This window comes from Carettochelys insculpta, chromosome 31 (assembly GCF_033958435.1).
Source record: "Carettochelys insculpta isolate YL-2023 chromosome 31, ASM3395843v1, whole genome shotgun sequence".
In the NCBI taxonomy this organism is placed as follows: domain Eukaryota; kingdom Metazoa; phylum Chordata; order Testudines; family Carettochelyidae; genus Carettochelys; species Carettochelys insculpta.
The window spans coordinates 6,549,122-6,565,482 of NC_134167.1; the positions used below are offsets into that span (position 1 = coordinate 6,549,122).

The window sequence follows — 16,361 nt, forward strand, 5'->3', positions numbered from 1 at the left end:
CATTCCCGTTATGTGTAGTTTTGCGATACCTGTAATTGAGTTGTCGTTCCTGAACTTAATGTAACAGTGAATGATCAGCTGAAATGGAGTTCATGTCTGCATGCATTTGAACGTTATGGGTTCAAACCACAGCATGTGTGCATTTGGCTTAGCAGTGATAGAACAGCAAGTTCTCCCACTTAGGATGCATTAATTAAGGAGACTGTCCAAGATGGGAAGAATAAATCAAAGTAAAGAAAAGAGCCTATCAAATGTATTGGTCCCTAAAATTTGTGAGCAATATAGTACAGGTTGAACCTCTTATCCAGCACCCTTGGGACCTGACCCAAGCCAGATAAGAGTATTTTCCAAATGAGGGAAAGTCATCTTCCCTCTGCTGTCCCCCTGCCTCCCCCGCCTTCCCCAGCTGCCCCAGCTGGCTGCTCACTGACTGCAGGTCCTGGCAGCTGGTAGACTGTCCTAAACATGAGTAAGACTAACCCAGAATGCAACCCCTATGCCAGAAATACGTATAATAGAGCATGAAGATAACTAACGTATGTGTCATAAAATAGGTGAGGAAAGAGAGTGTCTTTCCCACAACCTGCTCTGAAGATGTTGCTCTCTGAGTATCTTGTTCCATTGTGCTTGTTTATTTTATAGATTACAAAACAAAATGATCATAATTTATAAGCACAGTTCCTACTTCTGTTAAACACAACGTAAAAATCAGTTGTTATATGCACATTAATAAGCTTTTCTGTTAATCACAGGTTAGGGTTTACTTACTCATAGATAAGGCACTACAGAGTTCAATTAATATTAAATCTACATCACCTCCTGATAATCCCAAACCAGAGAGTAAAAACTTGGTAGTACAGTCAAGAATGATTCAAGGCACCCTCAGAAGTAGTTTGTTTACAGAAGACACATCTAGTAAAAGCGAAATCGAGTTGCCGCTTTTGGGGTACATTTGTTCTGGTCTTGTCAGACTACCTTAGTAAGAGAGGTTGGTGTGTCTTCCACAGGTTCTACTCTAAAGACTGAATATTTTTTTTAAATGTCCAGCATACACAAGAGCAGACCTCATAGCAACACTAGGGTGGTTTAAATGAACGTGCGCACCCTGGCACCAACTGCAAACCCAAAACATTACAGTGGAAGATTGTCTCCTTTGTCAAAGCTAGTGCAGCAAAACAACTCGTTTCAACAACCTTAGCAGTAGATAATGCTGCTGTTCAGCGGGATGCGTGTTCTTGTACTCCTCTCATGAGCATGCAGGGCAAATGCACGTCCTTTCAGTGCTCACAGATTTTTGCATTTTAGCACTGACATGGCTTATTGCATGGACAGCTGCAGCAAAGGTCTGCAAGCTTTCTGTGAGAGAAGGCATCAGCCCTTAAAATTAGACTGGATGGTGAAGGCTAGCCAGGAAAGGAAAGTCGTCTTTACCCACTGGGATCTTTCCAACTCTAAATGCAGACAAACATGGTGAATGAAGACTTGATGAGAGTTATTTCTGGCTGTTTTTTTTCTGCAGTATTAAATCCTTGGGGCATTATCTCCTTGCTGGATGAGAGGCCGCAGTACATGCAAAGTGCTGAGAGTTATTTGCAAGGCCCAAAGCATTTTGCGTGTGGTTCAGCACTTTCTCAAATGCCACATACAGTTTCTATGAATAAATATATCGCTTACGGTGTGTTAAATCTAGGTAGTGGTTTATCCTATTGGCAAGCAATACTCTGGAACTTCAAGGTGCTGTTCAAACAGATCCCGATAGTCATGCTAATTTTTCCATATTTTTCTTTATGGGTTGGAAAGACATCACTTCTGTGGAGGTAATGCAAATAATGATTAAAGGAGAGATGAAAATATCAGGTGAGGGAGCCCTATCCCACAGAGCAGCATTTATGTAATAACTCAATGTCTGCTCTCAGAGTGCAGAATGGGATGAGGAGGTTTACATGTCATGTTCAGAGTACCCATTCTTGCCTCATTGAACAAAAGTGTCTGCAAATGTCTGCCATCAAAATAGATTTGACCGTATGATACTGAAAACGGATAAATATTTGCATTTTATAATTGTGTGTAATTTAAATGACTTGGGTGGCTGAGAAATAATAATTATTGGGGGGATTTTAATAGAAACTGCAGCACAGTTTGTACTAACTTCATATTTTCTGCTCAGTGAAACATAGTCTGTGAATGAATCTTTAGATCAGCTGATTAGACTTGGGCCCTGTGTGAACAAACAAAATATCACTAATTTCTCTGCCCTCAAATCCCAATCCTGAGTCCCAAAATCTGTTTCCCTGGGGTCTTTGCAAATTCCTCTCTAACTTTGACTCCATTTTTATTTCATGATCCACCCTAAACATTTTCCCCCAAAACCAAGGATGGCTGAAAGAGGTGCCTCTTGAGAGCACCCAGAGTGGGCTTGGCATTTTAGAGAGCCATTAAAAGACCTTGCCCCAAAGAACTTAACCCTCCCTTGTTGGGTCACATCTACAGAGATTGTAACAGGCTTGGATGTAAGATGCTGGTTTGTGACCTGAAGTATGAGGTTTTCTAATCCGTATCTGAGGTTTCAACAGCACTCAACCTCCACTTATAGAGAGAGCAGAACCAGTCATGCTGTGGGAAGTAGCCTAGCCCACATCTGCTTTCTGTCTGTTCTTATGCACCAATCTAAAAGCACTATATTTAACACTCCATGTGAAAGCAAAGGTGGTTGTTCTGGAAGAATCTCCTTACAGTTGCTCCATTTTAAAATATTTTTTAGTGTTTTCTTTATCCCCATTGATATCTTGCTACTGACCAGCAGCTAAATTTAGGATTTAGATGGACCTAGGCTGGATCAGACCAGCAAGTCTCATGTTCTTAACTTGCAGATAATTTGGTCTAGTATGTGCATCTTGATTATTCACTCAATTAATTTTGCATGTGTATGAGGGGGAAAGAAATCTGTTCTTGAGGAGCCTATGGCAGATGAATTTGAATTATGGCCCAGTGGTGGCTTCATAAATAGACAGGGATTTTGTTCCTCGCAGAAGGGGCAAGCAGCATAGAAGTGAGAGTAAGAGAAGGAGCATGTCCAGGCTATACTTTGCAATGGGCAGGAGTTAGATGCAGTGTTCTTGCTAACGTTTTCTATGAAAGTGCAGAATGAATTTTATATGCACTGAGGCATATGTGAATGTGCACCACCGGTAGGAACACAATCCTAGCCATAGGCACTCTGCTAATTAATGGGGTGGCATTGGAACCTCTCTGAAGTGGCTGAACAAGTGCTCATTTTACAGAGGACATGGTCAGGTGCAGTGTTCTCCCTATTTTTTTTTTAAATCCATGGGTGGAATACATTTTGTTGCATGGAACAAGGCATGTACAGATGTGCACCACCAATAGACACACATGCTGCCCACTGTGGGTGATGTGGGCACTCTGCCAATCAGCTGGGGGCACCTGAATCTTTTCTGGGTGGCCTCCCACGTGCTCCACTTGTGTTTTGCAAACAGTCTTGCTGGTAGTGCTGCAGGTAAGATATGGAGGCAGTGGCAATACAGCTAGGGCCACTCAATTCTGCCCACTTGAAATTCAAAGGAAGGAAGAATGTGGATCTGTGGTTCTAGTTGGGGGGGAGAAAAAGCAAGTAATTGACATCTGTAATAAACTGTCAGCCCCCTGGTGCGTTGCCAGAGAAATGCTGGCTAGGAGCACTGCTGAGAGTTCCTTCTCTCTGTATTAGGGAGAAGAAGGTGACTGGATTGTACTCACTAATTGTAAACCTAAAGGAAAAGCAGTGGAGGCTAATCTCATGAAAGATCAAATAAGATCAAGGGAGAGGTTTCCTGTAATATACCCAGGCCTTCCAGCGAGAGGGTGGGAGGGAAACAAAGAAGGCAATTTCCCCAGGGTCCAGTGAGTCAAAGATGCTCCTTACCACTGCTGTGCAGCAGTGCTCCAAGACCTTTAAATTGCCACTGGAGCACTGCTGTGGCACTCTGCACAGCTCTTAAGGCTGCCTGAGGAGGCAGGGACGCCACCCAGCATGCTCCAGGCAGCACTGGGAAGAGTGGGGTGGGGCATTGTAGTCCACCCAGAGCTGAAGACTGGATGCCCTCTGCCCCGCCCCTTCCATCTTCAGCTGCACCCCTTCCAGCAGCATGCTGCCAGCCCTCTCCCTCTTGCTCAGGGGCCCATCGGTGAGTGTCAGCTCGGGATAAAGCTCCGACAAATATGGTAAGAAGCCAGACAGCCACCTTTCTTAAGTAAAAATCAGCTGTTTTTCCCCCAGCACCTTCTGTGTCCTGGAGAAGCCAGAACCTGTCTCCTGCTTGGAGCTGATTTACATTCTCTCCATCTGCTAGGAGCCTAATTATAACGGGGAACCAAACGAAAAGCATTTCCACAATACTTTAAACACTCAACTTCACACTACTTTGTCCTCATGTATTACTTTTCACATAATTCCTCTCCACTCAGCGAGTTCCCATCTGAGTCTCTCTCCCCCTCTCTGAATGAAAGCAATGATTCTCTGGAAAAATCTAATTACAGTTGCTCCATTTTTAATATTTTTTAATGTTGTCTTTATCACCATTGGTATCTTGCTACTGCTACAGATTCAGGAGCTAAATATAGCTCTTTTAATTACTACTTAGTGCATCATTTTGTGTAAACCTTAACAGTCTTGAAAAGATATAGTAGAGATCATTTTACCCTCTGTTGAAATGCAGCTAACTCTGTACCAGCCCTACCTGCCTTTAGAAAGGAGCTGTGAGTTTTGTGTTTGGAAAGTGCATTGCTGTCTCCAATGGAAACAGGCTGTAGCCATACAAGGTATCATCAGATAATTAGTTTCATAGGGGATAGTGGTTGCATTTTTGCTGTGAGTGTACTGAGTCTTACCTACCAATAATCAAGGAAAGGGGGGTCCCCTTGGTAGAAATGGTGTAGAGAGGACAGTAAGGAGGAGGAGCTCATCTGTTTTCCACTGAAGTGAAGTATTAAAGATCACATTTTACATTAAGGTTCAATTTATAATTAGCTTATAAGAGTTTATACATGCGTTAATGAAGATTAAAGTAGAAACAGTTGATTAAGCAAGCATTTAGCTACTAGATTCTAGTCATCTATAACATCTTCTACTGGTGTTAGTATAGCCACTCAACCCCCGCTGCCACAACTTCAGTGGGGCTTACCGCCTCACTGGGGATATGGGCAAAGTGTGTGTGCATGGGACAACCTGGCCAGAAAGGGTGGGGTGAAGGCAGCCAGTCCTGAGTGTCACGTAGACTGTGGGACTATCCTGCCCCAGGCCTCACTCCTAAGTGGCACTCTGCAAGCAATTTAAAGGATCAGACACTCCAGGTCTGAATCGGGAGTGGCTCGCTCACTACAAAAAGTAATATTCCTTTTTCTGGTATTCACACTTTATCGCCAACTCTTGGGTGGAGAGATACTTGTGCCCTGATTTGAATTGACCTCGTTAGTCCTGGTCTTCCACATTGTTACATATCACACCCATCTGTGCATATATGTATGTAGCTGCCAAATGGAACCTTCCCATTTCACTCATCTGACCAAGTGAGTCCCAGTCTATGGTCTTTAGTCTTTAAGGTGCCATGGACTCCTTGTTTTTTTTCCTGAAACAGACTAACATGGCTACCCGTCTGAAACATATCGCCATACAAGGCACTGAACGTGGACAGAGATATTCTAAGAAAGCTAACTGCCCCTTATTGGGCATATGCTCTCCAACATACTTCCAGACCCTCACCTTTGTAGAAAAACAGGGTTACCAGAAATGCCTGATGTTTTATACCAGCCCTTATTATAATTGGTTTTGTTGTGAAAAGATGCTATCATGTCAGTTTTTGTGTTCGGACCATTAGCTGATTGCTGTGGAAGAAAAGTAGTAGTGTGAATGGTCCAAAAAGGAGGGGGAAAAATCAGACAGGATAAAGTTAAAAGGGAAAGAGGCTGAATGCAAGTGACATGTCCCTACCTGGGTGGTGTAATGTGCTGTATGCAAGTCTCTCAAGGAAAGTGGCTGAAGCCTAATCACTCAAATTTAAAATTGGACTGAAGGTTGCACTGGACAAATGTGTTGGAGGGGACTGATCCTGCCCTAGCTCATGGAATACTGGTTGACCTAAGGGAGGGGTCTCTTCTAGCTCCAGTTTCAAGAATTATATAATTCTTGGATTGAAAGCTTAGAGAGCTAGATGGTGGGGCAAGAATTTGGAATTCTGGCATATAAAGGGGTAAATAGGTAACTTCCTATCAGTGAAATACATCTATTTAAAAAAAAAAGTTTAATTCTCTTACCTCTGCCAGATAATGGAGTGAAATTTAAACTTTCAGTAATTTTAATATTTCAGTTTTCAATTGGAATTGACATTAATTAGTTTTGTGCTACTTGCCATTTATAGGCACATTATTACAAAAGCAATTCCAGCAAAATTGTGTGTATAATTATTTTTCTCCTGCTTTGCAGTTGTCACAGCATCTCTCTCTTTTTCTTATTTCTCTGGGATGTACTTCATTCACAGGAAGTTCCTTTCTCTCGTGTGTGGTGCAGTAACCAGCAGCCACTGCACTGTGCCTTTTCCCTGGAGCGTTACACGCCTGCAACCACGCAACTGTCGTGCAAGATCTGTGTTCGGCAAGTCAAGGGCCATGAGCAAATCCTACAGATCCAGACATCGATTATAGAGGTAAGTGTTTCACCTGGTTCTGTTCCTTAATCTGTCATTATGTTACTGAATAACATTGGAAACAACCCCATAGTTTTGCCTTAGTTTACCTTATGTAAACTGTACCTTACTGCTGCCTTTATTTCTGTACCTAGCATTGCCCCTGTTGCTTTTCAGTTCAGCTTCTCTTCTGGAGTAGAGGTCAGTGTTGCAGACTCTGAGTTTATTATAAGAGCAACTTGGTTTATTTACAAGCCTTCACCGGTTATTGAACAAAGGTGCTCACAAAGCATTCTTGCTCTTCTACCATTCAAGAATTCCCATTCTTAACTATAAAATCCAAGGGCTGAGGGAGACCTCAGGAAGTCGTTAAGTCCACCCCTGCCCAAAGCAGGAACTACCCTAACTAAATCATCCCAGCCAGGATTTTGTCAAACCAGGACTTTAAAAATCTCTAGAGATGTAGATGATTCAGGCCCTTATAGTTAATACATAAGTTTGGGACTCCCCATAGTAGAGTTCTGCTCCTAGCTCTGCCACAGACTCCTTGCATGGGAAAGTTGCTTAATCTCTTTGTGCCTCAGGGTATGACCTATAAAATAGGGAATAGGCAGTTTACATTGTAAGCTCTTCAGGGCATGATGGCCTGTCACTGCATTTGTACATTACCTAACATAATAGGACACTGATGTACAACAGAGATAAGAAATAGGATTGTTCGTAATTAGCTCCATTTGGTTTTCATATCTCCCTTGTATGACAGACTGAGTCATGAAGGGCAAATCAGACACGCTAACATCAATGATGGCCTCCATTTTAGTAAGCAAATGTTAATACTGCCCCTTTTTGTGTCTTATCTCAATTAACAACACCCCCCCGCCACCTCACAGAACTCTACCAGAACTTATGTCAAATAGGTGGGGTGTTCTAACTGGCCATATTTTGCCCTCTGTTTTTCCTCAGTTAAATGATCCAGATTCTTTTTAAAAGAGGACTCACTCCATAAGCCCCAGGTGCATATTATAATGCCATCCACCAACAGGGCAAGGTTTTTTTTTTTTCCCCCTGTCTCCAAAAGTGATGGAAGGATGAGGATAATTTGACTGTAGGGAGAAAAAAAATAAAAAGGCTGAATCCTTGTAAAGCAATGAGAAGTTCAATCCCCACAGCTAACCAGATAGCATTGGCTTATCTCAGAAGTGCAGGATACGGAGAGCTACTGTTCTTCTGCATATTTAATTTAAACAATCAGAAAATGTGATGTATCTACAACATTCCTATTACTTTGCATGGATGCCTTTTAGGATGTGTCATAAATGTTATATGTAGATACAGGTAACATCACTATAATTTAATATTTATACTTCAGTAGCATCCAATGGGGCCTTAATTCAGCTGTCTGCAAGACAGTCCCTGCCCTTTACAGCTTAAAAACTCTTTCACGGAAAAGAGATGAAAACAGAAAGTGGATGCCTTCTTCCTTCTACCATGTTGCAATGTGAATTAATTCAGAAAATCTGGTATAGCAGTATTCCTATTTATTTCCAGATCATATTTCCTCTGTTTACAAGTAAAAATAGTGAATTTCAGGTAGGCAGTGTAGCAGTGTCAATGCCAGGCTACTAGAAAGACAGGCAAGTGAGGTCATATCTTTTATTGAACAAGCTTCTGAGCCACAAAGAGATCTTCTTTAGGTCTGGGAAACAAAATCCCAGGATCACAGACAAATGCAAGTTGGAACAGATTGGCTAGCATAAAAACTTAGCTTCTATTAAAAGAGGCCATTCAAGGGAGAGGAGCCTTTTAATACTTCTGCAGTCATAGGACAAAGAAGAGATTAGTGGGTTACAGATTGTTGTAATAACCCATAAATCCAGGGTCTCTGCTCAGTCCATCACAGGTGGTGTCTAGCTGAGTAATGAATTTAAGCTCTCAAGCTCATCTTTGGAAAGCATTGTACAGGTTTCCTTTGAGGATGCTGACTGATAAATATAGAGTGATCACTTTGTGAAAAGTGGTGAGCCACAGATGAGAGGACGGTTTTGTCCTCTATTTTCCCGGAAAACTGAACTGATTGTTTAATTTCACCCATATAATTCATAGTGGGGCCACTAGTGCACTGGATGAGGTCCACCACACACTGATAGGTGTGCGAGTACACAGGAGGGCACATGCACTCCATTGTCATTGTCCCACACACTCAGCGTGAATGCCACATCACTTCCAATGAGTATGAGGGCAGTCCTGCCCTGCCCCACAGATGTGTGACCCAAAAGCACTACTCCTAAGCTGTGCCACTCCAGGGGAAGTGAGGCACTGCCCCCACACCCACCAGAAATGGCACACTGCTTCTGTGGGAAGAGTCAAGCAGGGCAGAGCAGCAGTGGGACAGGACAGGGACGCTTAGTTGGTTCCCCTCTCTCTGCAATCCCTGCACTTACTGTCCATGGATCATGAAAGGGATATGGTGGCAGGAGTTGGTCACTAAAGCAGTGGAGATGTGCCTGCGGGTTGTGCTGCTTTGAGTTGGTGTGTCTTGGTGATCAGCATCACAAACTCCATCTGGGACCTCTGGATGAAGCTGGGTGCTCTCTGTCTGCAAACTGCTAATAATAACACCTTCTGCAATCAAAACAAATTACAAAATGATGTTTGAGTGGGATTCTATTCCAGCTCCTTTGCCCATAACTCTGTTGCCTCCTGAACATTTAACATTAGGGAAAACAGATTTGAGACAGTACACTCAAGCAGATGACCCAGTCCTATCACTCCATATTTATTTTCATCTATGTTCAGTAAGCCAAAGCATGCAGTCCTTGTACCCTTTTGTTATGAATACACCTGGTCAAAATATTGATGACAACTTAGCCATCCAATTTAGATTTTTTTTCCTGTGAATTTTTGAGCCACAAATATCAACATTTTATGCATTTGGTCATAAAAGCAGTTTAGTAAGCATTTTGTGCCCTTGGGTATTTGCAAAGTAGTAGTAGTGTGTATTCATTTGATTATATGTATTGGTCACAGGAATCATGAGCTATTCTGTAGGCATCCTTAGATTAATTTTTTTTCTGCAAGAAGTATTTCACAAAGGTTATATTTCATTGTACCAAGAAACTAAATTTCCTTTCATTATTAAGTGAATGTTAGATATTTTGGGGACTCTGTAATGAGCTAAAAGCAAAAGTTAGCTGTCTAAAAGAACAGGGTAGGTTAAAGGAGCTAAAAGTCTGCAAATCTGTTTTCAATGCTGCTGAGTGCAGGTGGATGTTTAAAGTTCATGAGCAGCAAATAAAGCAAGAACAAATTGAAATGGAATAAGTCCATAAACTCTCTGCAAACGGATTTAAACATGCAGCGGGATTGAACTAGATGCCCTATCAAGGTGTCTCCAAGTCCTACATTTCTATGATTCTTTTTTTCTACTCAAGTCCTTCAAATTTGGCACATTGAGTAACCATGACCATACCCATAAAAGAACAGGATATTCCTGTAAGCTGTTGCTACAAAGCTCATCACCTAATAAATAATATTTAGTCCTTAAATTTCATTTTATCATACCCACAGAGACCTATAATACCATGAAAATGGCTCACAAAATAGAGAAAGCAGTCCCGTAGCACCTTATTACTAATTATTTAGAGCATAAATCAGTGATGAGACAGATGGGTCTAGCGGTTAAAGGCTTAACCTATACATGGAAGACCTGTACTTAAGCATCACTACAGACTTCCAATGAACTTTGGGCAAATCATTTAATCTTTCCGTACCTCAGTTTACACTCTATAAAATGGGATTAATAGCACTTCCCTAATTCTAAGTGGTGCCATGCAGCTTTCATAGAAATCATAGGAACTTGGATACTTACTGACCTGTTAATTGTTTTGTTTTTATGTTTTGTATAGACTGAGAGAGAAGCCATCACTTTGTTTGCACATGAGGACATCAACTTTCCTGCACAAACTGGTCCAAAAGCCTTCAAAATTCCATACTCCATTAGACAGAGAATATGTGCAACATTTGACACACCCAATGCCAAAGGCAAAGACTGGCAGATGTTAGCACAGAAAAACAGCATCAACAGGTAATGGAAGGCAAGTCTGAAAGGTGAACATTTACATACCCAATGAGGATAATTTGCTGCTATGATTTTTTTGTTGGCTTGTATAAAAGATTTGAATAAGAATTACTATACTTATTGTAAAGATAAAATAAAATTCACACACTTTTTTTTCTCCTAATTAACAATTGAAAAGAACTTTCTCCTCTTAGGCCAATCCTGAATGGTGCTAACTTGAAAGCTGAGATCTCCTTTTCTGGGCCTGGAGCATAATCATCAATACATACACGGGGAATCTTACCAAAATAGACAATTTCAGATGACAGGCATGTTTCTATGTTGCTGCATATTGCAAAGATAGTACATCAAATGTCCCATAGGGCCTGACACTGAAATCTCTTGGGCAAGAAAAAAAAATGTGCCTGTTCTCTATGCAGACTAATTTTGAATCAGAATGGGAGGAAAAAATACACCACTGATCTTTTGTCACATTAAAAACCATGCTAAAAAACCCCATGTGTGCTTTCTCTTATAACAACACTGCACTACTTGTGAGAGAACTGAGGGCAGGATAGGAGGGATCAGATGTATGCTGCTTGTTTGCTTTTTTCCACTTGGCTAAATTAAGATGGTGAAAATGGACTAGCCAGTGGTGTTCATGAAGACTATTTACATAAGACCAAATAACTAGTTTTCGGTGAATTTAAGGAGAATAGTTAGTGTTCTAATAAGGGCAAGATTTAAGAAGGCTAATGAGTCCCACTTCAGTGGCTAGGCCACTCAACCATCCTAATTCTGCCATATATGCTGTAGTCATTTATTATCCTTCCGTTTTACAAATGAAGAATTGAGGCAGAGAGTATTTTCTTTCCTTACACAGATATAGTGAGGCACTCAGGTAGTACATTGCTGGGGGCTTCATACAAATAGTAATAGTTCTCAGATGCCAGAATATCCCTTCCCTGTAGTTGGAAACAGGAAATACCACACAGACTGTGTGCAGTTAACTCTTTGGAAGTTCCAGTGATGAGCATTGTAAGGTGTCTATTAAAGCCTAAACCTTAGATACTCAGGCTTGTTCAAAAGGGTAATTTACACCTAACTTTGAAGCACCCTGTACAGCTGTAATTCAGGGTAAGCAATTATTCTGCTCCATTGTGCTAATAATTCCCACCAACTGCCCCCCAATCTGCTTGAAGAGTACGTTCCTGCTTGCGCTGTAGTGCTTCCATATTCCTGCTTGTTTTGGAGAGCTCTCTCTCATTTAAACTGCCACTACTTTGAAAATACTCCCATAGATCTTCCCACTGGACTTCAGCCCACAGTTGAAGTGCAACATTTTCTTTAAGAGTTTCCCTCGTGCTAACAGCTGGTTGTTCCTCTTATTCCTTTGTTATGGAGCAATGGCCACATGTGCTCTTGTTGAACATCAGCTCTTAATCTCCTTTTCGTGAGGAAAGGATGATTTAGCGTGTACACATGGCATGAGCAAACCCTGCATTTGCTTCACAAACACACTTGGGTCGATCCATTAGTGCCCATTATAGAAGTGTGTCATATACAACCTCCTTTTTTCTGTAGGATGCATTACAATTAAAAGCTTAGCCCATTATATCTGGCGGACTAATGGATAATTTGCATTTAATATTTATTTAGCTAAACAAGCCATGGTTTGGAGAACATGTTTCATTTGCAAAAAGTGCCAGGGTCACTTTTAGTTGAGTCAAAACAAAAAGAGGCATTTCATCAGGATCAATTGAGTAAATAAAGAATTAGAAACCAAAGCAATTAATACACTGGTATTTGAGAGATGTTTATAAGGCATTGCCCTTTCTAGCAGAGAGTAAATAAAGCCGCAGCATTGACTATTGCTCGTGCTGTTCTTATACAATATTTTCTCCCCTTTATTCACAGCATTCATCTCTAACTAAATAACCAGCTTTTTAATGTTGTTTATATTACTGGGGCACCTAGGAGGCCTATATAAGGATTATGAATTCCTTATGGTTGGGGTGGGGGGTATACAAACACAGCAACAAAGGATGTGCTTATAGTCTTAGTTAGTTACCTTTGGGTCAGGCCAGAATCAGAGTTCCCTGAGTACTTGGGCAGCCGCCCAGGAGAGATTCAGGTGCCAACCAGCTGATTAAGGTACCCATGGCTGGCAGTATGTGTTTCTATTGATGGTGCACGTTCACACGTGCCTTGGTACATGTAACAAGATTTATTCTGCCCCTGGATGGAAAAAGTTGAGGGAACATTGGCCAGAGTGGAAAGTATTTGACATACAAAATGAGAACTCTAAGTATCCTTAGTAGAATTCACCTATTTAATGAATGGAGCACTGCTGCATGGACTTGGAGGTCACTGTGGTGAAGCCGTGGCCAAAAAAGTTCCATCCGTCCTTTTAGCATAGCTGCAGGCAGCTGAACGTTTCTAAAAGAAATGGATGAGTCAGATGGCACCAGTGCTGTGCAAGCTGAATATTGCAGAGGGGCTTCTGCACTGTGCAGGGAAATGGGCTCCAGCGCACAAGAGGGTGAGAAAAAAGCATACGTTGCCACTGCCTCATGTTCCATTCTGTGGTCAGAAGCAGGCATGAAATAGGTGGAAGTAAGACCACAGCCTAATGAGTGCATATGATTTCCTGTCACGGTAAAAGTCAGAAGCTGCTGCTCACTCAGCATAGGAATGGGCACCCCAGGTCAAAGCAGGGACCCACCTACATTCGTACCTCACCACTGCCAGATGCTTCATTGCAATAAACCACATGAAGGATATATGTGGAACAGGCTGCCCCTGGGGAAACTTCTTCCTAACCTCCATCAGTTGATGTTTTTTTCTTTTGCTGTGAAGCGTGAGGGCTTATAGCCCTCCTATTTGTTAAAATCGTATCTGAGTAACTTAAAAATTAAATAGATGTTTCCTTTACTTATATAAAAATCCAAGTGTACTAAATTCTTGGCCTCCCTGGCATCTTGTAGCAGTGATTAAGTGTTTTTAGTCAATCCATTTTTTTAACTTGTGGCAAGGTTCTTAAGAGATGCATTTAGAAATTGGCAGGGGACAGTTAAGAGTCAGCCATGGGCAATGTATTTGGCAGGTGTTTCTAAGGCAAACTGTATTGTATTAGGATAGCATCCAGAGACTCCAAGTGAGATCCATTTGTACTAGGTCCTGTACAGACAGTTTGTAAGGGAGTGTTAAGACTTCAGAGACAGCATCCCTTTGTCTTGTCTACTTAGAACATCAAGTATCTGTGAAAGATAGACTATGCACTGTGCAGCGTTGCTGTCCTTTGCGTGAAGCATAGATAATGAGAATGGAAGCTTCTGAGCTGAAGCACTGCACTCAGGAGTGGACCTATAGGTAGCTCAAGTGAAGTGCTGTCTCACTGTGTTAGTGCTGGCCGTAAGTAAAATGCCAACAAATGCAGGTCAGATTGAGCTCCTTACCAGATTCTTCTTCACTGGTGTCTAAGAGTGAACCATCCATGCACTTAGTGAAAGAAGAAAGCATAGCTGGACTAGGGTTTCTTTAGGTTTTTATGGACCACAGAGATGTATTGACCAAAGCCATATATTGAACAAACAATTCATGATGAAGTTAGCCAGATGGTTTCTGAATTTTTTCCCAGATATGTGTGTGTGTGTGTATTTTACTGGAGGCTGCTCTGCAGGATTTTTTGCATATCACTGACATTCTGTTTTTCAGGTGCAAATCTGACGAAAACTGGACTTGACTCTGTCTCTCGCTCTCCAGTTACTTGCTCTTGGTATCAGTGTCTCACCTCTTATTTTGCAATTAAAAAAACATACAGAGTTCATTTTAGTCACATAAGTGGCTTTCATTTAATGAGATCAGTGCAATATGGAAGAGTAATATTTTTCATTGTATTTCAATTGAGGTGGCACTGTACTTTTAAGGTTGTTTTACCTGTTCATTAGAGACAATCTGAATTGCTTTTTATAGCACAAAGTACCTGAGGAAAAAGCTATCTACACATAGTCATTTGACTTTTTCTGCAACTTGTAATCTTCCATGGGTGGGCTGAAAACCTGTTTAAAATTAGTCTCCAAAAGGACATAAGAATAGACTGTAGGAAATGAGTATTTTCTGGTATGGGGTACTAGATGACCTAATATGCTTCAGAGAAAGACACTAATCTTACCTATTGTCCTCTATTATTGGAATAGAAGAGATCTGAAAGCAGGTATGTTTCTAACACAACATGCTATTTCAATATGCAGTGACTCTTGGCCTAAAATAATGCTGTTTGAAGGTTAAGTGGTGGGCTGCTGTTCATAAGAAACTAGTTTGGATTAAGATAAGTGCCTCTCAAATTTTTGCTGTTTTCAAAGGATGGACATCATCTGAGCTCCCACCAAAAGCATGGGTTAAGACCTCATATTGGAATAGCTGACCCTGCTTTGAGAGATGGCATATGTCTTTCCAAGCATGTTAGATAAAGCATCTAACTCCAGTTTGCCTCCTTTTTATTATTGTATTGCATGTACAATAAATGTCTCTTTGAAGGAAGCAGTTTGTTCACCTGTGCATTTTTATGATTTTTGTTCCAAAAATAAATCACCTGGTTTGGATAAAGTCCCTGGACTATTTAGTATTAATGAGAAGAGTGATCCCCCCATTGTCAGCAAATGAAATGCAGCATTTATCTGAACTGTAGAATCAGTGGGGCTGATTGCCTCACCAGGCCCCAGGCCTGTCTTTACACCCAGAGGGCCCTCAGCACCAGCTGGCTCACACTCTTTGGTCCCCATTTACTCCCCATCCCAAACACACCATTAGACCAGTGTGGTAAGAAGCTTGAACAGGCTCACTGTACTCTACTTCCCCTCCTTGAGAGAGAATACAGAGTTGGCAACACCATCAGGTAACTTACCTAAGAGGAAGCTGTTTAAACAGTGTGTTGCAGGTACACACAAGAGTCTGTACAAAGAGAGGGTGACCTGCAAAATACACCTTCTGATTTTCCAAAGGCAGTTAGTTACTCTCACCACCCAGCATTAAATGGAGCTGCTTAAGTGTGGGGAGAGGGTCTCTCATACACCCCAATTTTGACCCAGATTTTTTTTAAACTAGAGGTAATATGCTACTGTGTCTTTCTTACCCAGAGCAGCATGTGACTGCATTGTCACTCCCATAGGAAAATACCTTGCTTGAGAAGCAAGTCCAAGCTGGCTGCCTGATGTGAAATTAATCTACACTAGACAAAGCAGGGAGATAATTTAGGACTTTAAAATAGTAGAACCTTATGCATGAGCAGTAAAGTGTGCAGGTGTGCATGACTGCAATTCTACTTAAATATAGACCCCCACCTTCCTGAAATGTACAGATGGGAAAAAAAGGGGGGTGGTCAGTTCTTTTTGTACCCTGGAATAAGGGCAAGTGGAGAGTGTTTGATAAGCTGCGTTGAAGGGGGCCCCTCCCCTAACATTTAGGCACAGCTAGACAGAACTTTTAAGGGTTTGTTCCAGTACGGGCAGCCCCTGGGGACAGTTGACATGGGCCCTGGGCCAGTACCGCTGCTCCTCCCCCCACCAGCACCTCGGGAAAGCGGGAGCTTCCAGCCGTATCACCTTTGCTGATACACCCCTAAGGAA

At 41.7% G+C, this 16,361-nt stretch overlaps 1 protein-coding gene and 1 long non-coding RNA gene across 6 annotated transcripts in view; one reads left to right on the forward strand and one right to left on the reverse strand.

Moving 5' to 3' along the window:
* UNC5D (unc-5 netrin receptor D) overlaps positions 1-16,361 on the forward strand; it is a 301,553-nt gene that overhangs the window by 274,291 nt on the left and 10,901 nt on the right. For 3 of the 4 annotated variants that reach the window (XM_074981594.1, XM_074981597.1, XM_074981595.1), the window contains 2 exons: positions 6,534-6,698; positions 10,583-10,761. In XM_074981594.1, the coding sequence (XP_074837695.1) occupies positions 6,534-6,698; positions 10,583-10,761 (344 nt within the window). Of the gene's footprint in view, positions 1-6,533; positions 6,699-10,582; positions 10,762-14,451; positions 15,243-16,361 lie in introns of those variants that run through there. The other variant, XM_074981596.1, reaches the window with a different exon arrangement.
* LOC142004150 (uncharacterized) overlaps positions 1-16,361 on the reverse strand; it is a 233,621-nt gene that overhangs the window by 160,389 nt on the left and 56,871 nt on the right. The gene's annotated exons all lie outside the window — the stretch shown is intronic.